Source organism: Cornus florida, unplaced genomic scaffold (genome assembly GCF_030987335.1).
Source record: "Cornus florida cultivar Cherokee Brave unplaced genomic scaffold, ASM3098733v1 CherokeeBrave_3.0.0_Hap2_Chr08, whole genome shotgun sequence".
Classification (NCBI taxonomy): domain Eukaryota; kingdom Viridiplantae; phylum Streptophyta; class Magnoliopsida; order Cornales; family Cornaceae; genus Cornus; species Cornus florida.
The window spans coordinates 42,152,308-42,163,589 of record NW_026775578.1 but is presented as its reverse complement, the minus strand read 5'-3'; the positions used below and the strand labels follow the sequence as shown (position 1 = coordinate 42,163,589).

General features: G+C 31.6%; 1 protein-coding gene across 1 annotated transcript; it reads left to right on the top strand.

Moving 5' to 3' along the window:
• Positions 1-1,510: 1,510 nt before the first annotated feature.
• LOC132271478 (beta-glucosidase 12-like) lies at positions 1,511-8,255 on the top strand. The gene is made up of 13 exons (XM_059772865.1): positions 1,511-1,729; positions 1,854-1,923; positions 2,695-2,753; positions 2,903-2,978; positions 4,109-4,186; positions 4,309-4,396; positions 4,500-4,755; positions 5,013-5,128; positions 7,042-7,259; positions 7,350-7,381; positions 7,614-7,716; positions 7,846-7,954; positions 8,087-8,255. The coding sequence occupies exons 1-13, from the start codon at positions 1,511-1,513 to the stop codon at positions 8,253-8,255; spliced, it is 1,593 nt and encodes a 530-aa protein (XP_059628848.1).
• Positions 8,256-11,282: the final 3,027 nt, after the last annotated feature.

The following is an 11,282-nucleotide window of genomic DNA, read 5'->3' as shown; positions in this document are numbered from 1 at the left end:
AATTAGTTTTATCTTGCTTTTACTTTTCAAAGTGGACAATTATTTTAGAAAGTGGATGACTTCACTTTCTTATTTGTTGCATAACTTACTAATTAAAAGAGTAGGTCTAACAATTTATTGTAACTATTTGGTATAAGAATCATTTCCATTGATTAATTATGTAACAAATAATAAAGGTAGAGATATCCACTTAATTGTATTTGGTATAAATAGTCAATTAAAAATTATTTGGTTAAATAATTCATTACAAGTGTTCGATATGATCAAGTATCACTACTCTTAAAATTTTGTTTGTAACTATACATATTTATTTAAGGAGAGTGTCTACATACTCATCCCTACTGATTGTTGATGTGCTCCAATCAAACATATACATATCATCTATAATTACAAAATTAGAAAATTAATATATAAAGACAAAATATATATTTATTTAAGGAGAATCCTACTCAATGATGAGTAAGTGATTCCTATTGATTGTTGATGTCCTTCAATCACACTTATAATATCATCTGTAATTACAAAATCGAAAAAATAATAAATAAAGACAAATATATATGTGTATATATATATACTATTTTTTTTTTTTTTTTTGATAAATTGAGACACCTTTTTGTAATATTGACCTAGTCACTGATGAGGAGGCAAGTATTATCCTTAATTTATTATCTTTCAGTTTTAAAAATTTATAGATACTATAAAAATACTTCATAATTAAGTATGAGACCCTTATCATTTGAAAGATAAAATGAGTCAGCATCACTTTTAGGATATTCTTGTGCATTAATGCATTATCTAGTGGTATTCTAATGTAATTTAATTTGAAATTAATTTTAATAAATAATACTTATGCAATTAATATATATATATATATAGAGAGAGAGAGAGAGAGAGAGGCTATTAAGCAAGGATGGGATAAAGAAAGAATTTGTTTATTTATTTTTAGATAAACTTAATTATTTGAATTATAATTTTTTTTATTATTAATTTTGTGATGAAGTGATGATATCATGGTTACTGATTGATTATATTTACTTAGTTTATTTTTTCCATTTTACTAATTTGCATAAAATGAAATTTTGTTTTATTATTCGTTGCATTTTTTTTTATTTATGTTATTATTTGTTACATTTCTTTTAAAGTGTTTACAAAGATATGATATATAACCAAATAAATAAGATGTGTATAGTTGATTTTTTAGTTCATACAACATATTATACTTATACTTATTTGTATTTTTAAGTGTCCCTTTTTTTTAAACTGGATTTTTGTAAAAAATTTAAATTATACTCATACATTTCGGAATCCATGTTTTTTCCCATACCTATTTTACTAACTATGACAGGTGACATGGAAGGAAAATAATAATTATGAATAACTCTATCCTTACCCCTATATTTTTTTTCGGAAGATAATCCTTACCCCTATATTGCTCTATAAAAAACCAGAGCCAGTACTGCCACTCTTTACTGCATTAGAGCTATTATCGTCATAATCATAATAAAGAGAAATGGGTATTCAAAACCATGTCCTCTTAGCCCTACTAGTCCTTGTTAATATAGTTACCAGACTGACCAGTAGTGTAGCATTTGCATGGACTTATGGCAGGGCTGTGAATGTAATCGATCGCAAAAGCGAACTTTTATCTCCGAGTTACCGCATAGGTTCTCTCAACCGTAGCAGTTTCCCGAAGGGTTTTGTCTTTGGAGCAGCATCGGCAGCCTACCAGGTATATATATATATATATATATATATATATATATATAGATGTGCATTGTGCGCAAACCACAATTTTTTGTGTACGTTTCTGACAAATGAGTGCTGAATCCTTATTAATTTATAATTATTTTCAGGTTGAAGGTGCTGCAAGTGAAGGTGGTAGAGGCCCAAGTATATGGGATACTTTCACACACAAATACCCTGGTCTGTCTCTATCTCTCTCTCTCCCTCTCTAAGATCACCAAGTATAAGAATTTGCGAAATCGCTCTGAGGATGAAAACATGTCTTAATCTAGGTTTTCAGTCAGTTGCCACTAGCTCTTCAACTTCTATGCTTGTAGAGGTTGGATAACTGAGTCTAGTTGTTTAGTATAAAATCTATACTTGGCCCACTTAAAAATAAATAAATAAATTCTTTCTTTAATTAGCATTTAACAAAAGATAATTTCTTAATTTTTTATATTTTTTAAGATTATTTTTTGCCTAAAAGTTCTAGCTAAGCAATGTTGATAGTTTAGCCCCCCCAAGATCCTGGCTCCGCCTCTTATTAAAGTGGAGAGAGTTTTATGTAATTTGTCATTATTATTATTTTCAAAGAATAGCTTTCAAACATTGTTCATCAGTACAATCTCTGGTATTGCGATGTCCCAGGTTAGCCATATAGACTTTTTATAATTAACAATGAGTTGAAGTATGATTTTGCTAGTTACATTCAATTTCATTAACTTATAATATTTAACAACTGACTTGAAGTATGATTTTGGTTATATCCAATTTCATTCTTTGTCTTTTTTAAATAAAATTTTATAATTAAGGCAACCAAAAACTGTACACTGTATTTATCGTAACATAATATAAAAAAGAGGTTTAATTGGCCATTCCAGTACGTATGACTGGTGGATTAAAGCATAGTGACATCTCTTTTATCATGTTATATATATCTGGTTACTAAAACTTCTTATTGCAAAATTTTAGAGAAGATAGCGGATGGTAGTAATGGAGATGTGGCCATTGATTCTTATCATCGGTACAAGGTATATATATATATATAGTTACGTTACTCAACTTTTATGCTAAGCCTTTGGGGGGAAAAACTTTTATGCTGGCTATTTAAATGCTATCACACTGGATTTAAAATTTTGTGATTAATATTATTATTAATTTCTCCATTTTAATTATGTAGGAAGATGTGAATACCATTAAAGGAATGGATCTTGATGCTTACCGATTCTCAATCTCGTGGTCGAGAGTGTTGCCACGTAAGATGATCATTTGCATTAATTCACAACATTGTTTATCTATTTATGCATGGCAAGATGGATCCTATTATACCTTTCAAAAACAAAAATAAAAAAATAAAAATAAAAAAGAAGAAGAAGAAGATGGATCCTATTATAGGACTCAATTGGTTTGAACAAAAATTCTATCATAGAAAATTCTCTATGATACATTTCCCATTTTCATTTCACCCAAAAAAAAAGAAAAGAAGAAGAAGAAGAAGAAGAAGAAGAGGAAGACATATGGGTCATAATATAGATACAATGATGTGACTATATTGTAACTTTGTAAATCTAGGGTACATGTAATGTAGAGCGTAAATGATTCACCATGAAGTCTTCCATCACGATCCCTCATATATAGAAATCAGAATGGGTTGTTTCAAAATGTTGGAATGAAGATGTGGGGAAAATTTGGCGTCATAGAAGTCAGAATGGATTGGAAGAATCTATTTTACTTCAAATTAAAAAACGACCAAAATTCAAACAACTTAATTGCATTTGGTCCTTGGATGGTGGCAGGGAAGCCCATGATCCTCCAAAAATGGCATCCTATTTGGGTCAAGTTCTTTAATGTACCAGTTCAGTACTGGACAGATAAAGGCCTTAGCCTTATTGCAAGCACAGTAGGGAAACCTCTTCATGCTTATCAACCTAAAATGTCAAGGACCAAGCTACAATTTGCAGGATTATGCTTACATACACAGTTTTATTTATTTATTATTATAATTTTACCAAATTAATAGATCACTTTGAAGTTTTTGCAAAAATGATGATAGTTCAGTGGAGTTTGTTGAAATTTGATGGGTTTTCTTTCTTTATTTTTTTTCTTTCCATTTTATGAGAGAAATTAGGCAATTTTATAGTGCCATTAACGGTTGAATAAGGAATGAGTGCTATTTGTAAATGTAATGCTTGACAGATCAAAGAGTGTTTTGTAGTCTAGGAATCTTTTCTTAAATAACAAAATTGTGATAGTTCAGGGATTTTGTATAAATAATAATAATAATAAAAACAAATAAAGAGATAATTTTACTGGGAGGTTCAATATTTTCAATTAATTTTCTTTCTGTTTTTCCTATTTTGATTCTGTAAAAGTTTGTAAATTACAGTTGGGAAGCTAAGTGGAGGCGTGAACGAGGAAGGAATTGAATACTATAACAACCTCATTGACGATCTCCTAGCCAAGGGTAATGAGTTCTGTCATGCTTTCCCATATAGTAATTTATATATATATATATATACACATATATGTTCGTCTATATTGTTCATATGGAGTATATATAAAGTGCCTATCAACATACATATGTAGGTGTAGTGCCCTTTGTGACTCTCTTCCATTGGGATATGCCTCAAGCTTTGGAGGATGAGTATGGCGGTTTCCGGAGTCCTCAAATTGTGTAAGCCACTGGATTTTCGTTTTATTATTTTCATTAGCAATTTTTTTAAAACTCTGATTGCATTTGACATAGTATTGATAATATATATAATACAATTTGATAGGAATGATTTTCGTGATTACTCGGAGCTTTGCTTCAAGAGATTTGGTGATCGGGTGAAGCACTGGATCACTTTGAATGAGCCGTGGTCCTTCAGCAGTGCTGGGTATGCATCTGGTGCCTATGCACCTGGTCGATGCTCTGCTTGGCTACAAAACAATTGCACCGGAGGAGATTCAGGCACTGAACCATATCTCGTGGCTCATTACCAGCTTCTTAGTCATGCAACCGTCGTAAAATTATACAGAGAAAAGTATCAGGTAACATTTGTAAATATTAAACATTTTACACAAATCCAGTTAATATTATGACTGTTTAGTTACCCATATATATATATATATTATCACTGTGTAAATTTGTAATGCTTTTCAAGTCAAAGAATAAACTTACCAAGGTAGAAACACACTAGATTTATATGATGTCAGTCCAGTTTTTCACTTAATATATATATATATATATATATATATATTCTTTGCTATTATAACATTGTGATTCACTAATTTAGAAATGTAAACAGGCATCACAAAAAGGAAAGATAGGAATTACTCTCGTTTCAGAATGGATGGTGGCCTCTTCTAATTCGAATCTGGATGGCCGGGCTGCAGTACGGTCCCTAGATTTCATGCTTGGATGGTAAGAATTAATCGCACGCTCCTTTTTATTCTTTATTATGTTAATTTTTTATTATGAATAAATTATCTTTACCTCCCGTAAGTTACTCACGGATTAAACTATTTTAAATAACATGGTCAACCTCCACTCTTAGAGTTTGGTTGACTTTTCTTTGACAACAGTTGTTGTGTGTTGACCAACTTAGTTCAAACATAAATTATTATTAAAAAAAAAAAAAGAAGTAATGCTATGTTTTAGGGATTTGAGAGAGAGAATTAATTAAAAAAGAATCATTTGTAATAAGAAAATAAATAATCTAATACCCTCAACCAATCTGTCTCTTTCTTTCTCTTGGTTAACCCTCAAAGAATCTGTTTTTTTTTTTTTTTTTTTTTTTTTCACATAGTTAAACCCTTTGTCTTTCTGTCAAAGAGTCTCTCCACCGGCATTCTATCTTTGTTTCTCTCTATCTGTGCCATCAATCCGGTTACCGAAGATAGGTGAGGCTTTGTTTTCTTGAAGGTTTGATTTTCTCTAAGCTATGAATCAAAAGATCCTTAAACAGATGGAGTCGTTTCCAATCTTTCTTAATGAAGAAGAAATTACGATGGATATGAAGGAGGGGGATGGAATGGTGTTTTAATTGTATTCTTGGAAAAATACTGTATAAGAATGCTATCAACACTTATGACTTGCATAATATCCTGAGAACAATTGCACATCTCGTGGCTCATTACCAGTTTCTTAGTCATGCAACCGTCGTAAAATTATACAAAGAAAAGTATTAGATAACATTAATTATAAATGTAAACATTGTGATTCACTAATTTAGAAATGTAAACAGACATCACAAAAAGGAAATATAGGAATTACTCTCGTTTCAGATTGGATGGTGGCCTTTTCTAATCCGGATCTGGATGGCCGGGCTGCAGTAAGGTCCCAAGATTTCATGGTTGGATGGTAAGAATTAATTGCACATTCCTTTTATTATTGGACAACCGGTGTTGTGTGTTGATCAGCACTGCTAAAGTTAGTTGAAACATTAATTATAAATGTCAAAAATACCCTCATGTGCAGCATATTTACCATATTAACCTTATAAAGTAAATGAAATTACTTTCCAAGCCATTCGTAATCGGACCAAATTACCCGTACCTACAACCTTAGAAATGGGGTAAATCTACTTTCATCTCTCTCTCTCTACCAGCCGAAGTGATAGGAGCCCGAAGAAAATCTCCTAGTCTAGGGTTTGATGTGGATGTCTTTGGTGGCGTTAAACTGTTATGGACACCACAAGCCTAAGGAACATTCTCTCAACAAATCTTAACCAAATTATATATAACCATGACTAAGCAATAATTTCAAAATAAACCTTTCAAAATAATAATAATAATTGCAAAATAATGCAACAACTCTGGTACAAGGTCAATTGATATACATCAAAGTAGGAACCATGATTGACCACTAGCCAAAGAACAACCTTGCAAGAAGAGCTGTTGCATGGCCTCCAATGAACCAACCTTCTTTATCTCTTATGCAATTCTTAATAAGGCAAATAATGTGACTGCAGTAACTGATCCCACTGATATATCATGTTTTTCTAAATGCTCTTGCATTTCTTTCTTGCCAAATAAAATATATAGCAGCTGGAAAGAGAAGTTTGTGTGTAATGAAATAACTCTAAATTCACGTGTATAAACACCAATTAATGAGCCCTCTCCAATTAAAGAAAAACGACTACATCCCACTGATCTATCATGTTCTTCGATATGTCTAAATTAAGTCAAAAGCAGCAATATTTTGCTGCTGATGTCTTTGTTTTGTTAGAAATATAAAATGATCTAATTTTTTTTTTTTTTTTTTTTTTTTTTTTCCTTTTCAGAATTATATGAAAAATTAGTCATTTAATTCACAAATTGCTATATCTATTCCAGGTTTATGAACCCATTAGTATATGGTGATTATCCACGTACAATGCGTGCTCTTGTCAGGCACCGACTTCCAAAGTTCACGGAAGAACAATCCATGGTGGTAAAGGGATCCTATGATTTTATTGGCTTGAACTATTATACTGCAAAATATGCAGCTCATGAACCCTACTCCAATGCTCTAAATGTAAGTTACACAACAGATTCCCTAGCTAAGCTTACCTGTAAGTTCTTCAATCCTCACTCTTTTGCTACTATTCTCAAACCTATGCTGTAACTTCATGCTAAACAGACATTGATTTTCTTTTTTCTAGCTGAGAAGAATGGAGTCCCTATTGGTGTACAGGTACCATTTTATAAATCCTTTAATTAGGAGTGTTGTTGTGTGGAACCCAGTTGAGTGTATCCATTGAATTGGGAGTTTCAGCTCCCCATTTCCCGCGTTCGAACTCTTTGGCATATAGCATTGCTCTTTACAAATTTAGTAACCTTTCTTTTAGTACTTTTTGAGTTGAGATTTTTACAATTTATATGAAAAAGTGATGTTTATGTTAACATTGTTAATTATGTTGGTGCAGGCTGGTTCAATTTGGCTCCATGTTTATCCGAAAGGGGTTTGGCATCTTCTACTCTACATAAAGAGAAAATATAATAATCCACCTCTTTACATTACAGAAAATGGTAACGAATAGTTTAATTCTTTCACCATTTTAAAGCGACAAAAACTTATTTATTCACATATATATATAGATTAAAAAAATAAAATATCGATACAAATTTTGACTCTAAAAATTTCTTATTATTTTGTAGGGATTGATGAGGTAAATAATGCGACATTACCACTTAAAGAAGCCCTCATCGACAACTTTAGAGTAAAGTATTACCATCGCCATCTTGCTTTCGTTCACCAAGCAATCAAGTAGGTTTACAAACAAAAATTTCCTGAACGAAGGATTTGATCTGAGATTGATATTTATTATAAAAAAAAAAAAAAAAAAAAAAAATTTGACATTGACCATTTCTTGTTTTCTTTTCCTATCTATATATATAGGGATGGTGTCAATGTTAAGGGATACTTTGCATGGACAATATTGGACAATTTCGAATGGGTTGCAGGTTACACAGTTCGTTTTGGCATTTACTACGTGGATTACAAAGATGGATTGAAAAGATACCCAAAACTCTCAGCCAAATGGTTCAAGAATTTTATGCAGAAATAAGGCATACAACACTTGTATTCAATTATCCAACAATGTTGAGTTGTAGGTATTTCTATCAATATGCACAAGATTTCTTCTTCTCCATATGTAATTATCCTTAAGCTTACCGTTTATTCGAATCCAAAAGTACTTTTATTATTGCCTATTATGGTTTTTATTATTTAATAATATTTTTATTAACTTTTTATTTTATGAAAATTGTATCAGATTCAATACATGTGTAGTGCATAAGTTATAATATAATCTACCTTAGCAAGAACAAAATATACTCGTCTACCTTACACTAATTAACACCGTCTCCTTTTCACATCCGACAAGGTGTCCGCAATGGGAGAGTCAAGGCAAAATAAATAAATATTTAAATAGGAAAGTAATTATATATATGTTTGTATATTAAATATAATTAATTACAGTAATAATAAACAACAATAGTAATACAAGTAGTAGTAGTAGTAATAATAATTAGTGTTATTTATACTCTTTAAGTATCTTGTATATACTACTTACATCTGTATGTGTTGTGGACTACACTGTACATGATAGTGTGCAACAAGATAAGCAAAATGACCAAGAGAAAATTAATTTGCAGAGGGACGAGGAGAGATTTGTATCAATTTTCGACCAGCTTGTCGTAGAGTCTGAACTTACCACCACACCTCGTATGGATGTTGGTGGTCTCTGGTGCTGATATCGTCCATCACTGGTGGCAACGTGTGAGTAGATTAAGTATAGGAGGTGATGAATTAGGATTTAGTGGGCCTTCCACGCAGCGGCGTAGCCACGGAGGGATAAGTGGCCCTACTAAACTTTTAATTTTTTATATTTTATATGGAAATATTTTTATATTTCTATTGTTGCCCCTCTAAAATTTGACAATGCGCGCGCATATATATATATATATATATAATCACTTTCTAAAAAAAAAAAATTACACTTTTTTGACTTTATCACAAATAAATGGATTATTTTCGTTATAGATAATACTTGAGTCCTGCCCTATCACTATAGATTGTGATAGATTGTGTCCAGTGACGTGGTTGAATGAAAATTTGACATGTGTAATAAAAAATAATATAAGTTTAAGAAGTTTATCGGTAGACTCATGTGAAAGAAATCCCCTCCTCTTAAATCTCCATTCCAAATCCCTAGCCGCCAGCACTCCTGAACCTCTGTGCCACCACCAACAGTCCCATCCTCACTCCACCACCCCCTCAGTAAACAAGCTTCCAAAAATCTACATAGCCACTAGTTGAGAGATTAGTTCTCTCTCTCACTCCCATCTTCTCCATAACAACATGCCAGTGCTTGGAATCGCATCCATCGAGCGATATCATCTCCTTTGGGGATGATTTGACAGAGACAGGAGGACGGAGACAAAGGAAGTAATAAGTAAAGAGAGAGGATAGAGGCGTAGAGAGAGACAGAGAGGAGTAAGAGCTAGAGAGCATCATAGTGATTTTTTGGTGGTGATTATGGAGTGAAGAGATGCATTGTGGTTGATTTCCGTTGTGGGGTGATTAATTGTTTGTTCACTTCTCTCAGATGGTTTGGTGGGTGTTGCGGTGATGAGTGGCAAAGGTAGAAAGTTGATAGGGTGATGGAGGATCACAAAAGTTGAAAGGGTGATGGAGGATCACAGAGAGGTGGAAAACTGTGGTTGAAATGGGTTTCTTGATTTTGGAAGTGTAACTGTGTAACAACTCAAATGGGCAGAGAGATTGAGACCGGGTTAATCCGTTTAAAATGGTTTAATTCATTTTTTACTTTTTGAGACGCGTCAAATTTTTATTAGGCCACCTAATCTGTCGGACATAATTTGTCCTGATAGGGCAGATTCCATTATATCTTCACTTTCAACATTTTCACAATCCAAACAAACTAAACGGAGCAATAGATAGAGACTAAGTCAATTGTAGTACAATGCGGCAGAGAGGTAATCTGATATATATATATATATATATATATATATATATATTTATCATCTAAATTTATTATTATTTGATATTATAATTTTAATTAGAAAAATTATTAGTTATTATTATCAAAATTATTTTAGGACTTGTTGTTCTTTTAAATTTTAGTTTGTGTTTTTATTTTTTTTCACATATGTGAATAATCTGAAAAATCGTTATGAATGTAATGAATAGAAATATTATGAATTAATGTTTTAATTTTTACATATATTGTTTTGGTTCAAATTATATATATATATATATATATATATATATATATATATATATATATATATATATTATTGCTATTAAAGATTGCCCCGAAGAAAATTTATGACTACGCCATTGGTTCCACGAATGTGGTCTTGATTTTGATGGTATATCAGTGAGTGAGTGAGGGTTTCATCGCAGGCAGTCGTACAATCTTTCAGAGAGAGTTAAAAGGGTGGTTGCTCATCGTCGACTGATGACCTAATACACCAAAACTCACCTAATATTAAGTAGCGACTCCAAATAAATGACATTGGAACATAATGGTATTAATATAATATGTATTCACCAAAAAAAAAAAAATGATAAGTCATATTTTAGCTCCATTGTGAATTCCTCATGTCTAGTGCACGCCAAATAAAATTGAATTTGATACAATTTTTCATTTGACTGTTAGCCAGCAATTGAGTGCTAAATTTTTTTGCTTAATTAAAGAATGATGGTTAAAAAATGATCAGATACTCAAATAACAAGGTTTGACATTCATGCCAAATTAAAAATTCGTACATAACATTCCAACATAAACAACATCAACATTCAACATCATTTTTAAGAAGCTTATTGATACATGATAGGGTTCAACATTATTGGAAAGACATGTAGGACAAGAAAATTGTCTCTATTTATTTTTTTGGGCAAGTATTTTGTCTCTATTTTTGTAGAAAGTTTTTTTTTTTTTTTTTTTGAAAATTCAAGTAAATTTATAAAAACAAGAATACAAACATAGCCCACAACATAGTTAGCCCAGAGCTAAACCAATAAGGGTGCAGACATGGCCCAAAGGCCAACAAGGCTAAAGGCTAAC

Bases quoted from the DNA above. Each gene is read 5' to 3' on its own strand.
- LOC132271478 (XM_059772865.1), top strand. From the start codon at position 1,511: ATGGGTATTCAAAACCATGTCCTCTTAGCCCTACTAGTCCTTGTTAAT. The intron at 1,924-2,694 runs GTCTGTCTCTAT...GCAAAATTTTAG, and splicing joins TTTCACACACAAATACCCTG to AGAAGATAGCGGATGGTAGT. The intron at 7,717-7,845 runs GTAACGAATAGT...ATTATTTTGTAG, and splicing joins TCTTTACATTACAGAAAATG to GGATTGATGAGGTAAATAAT.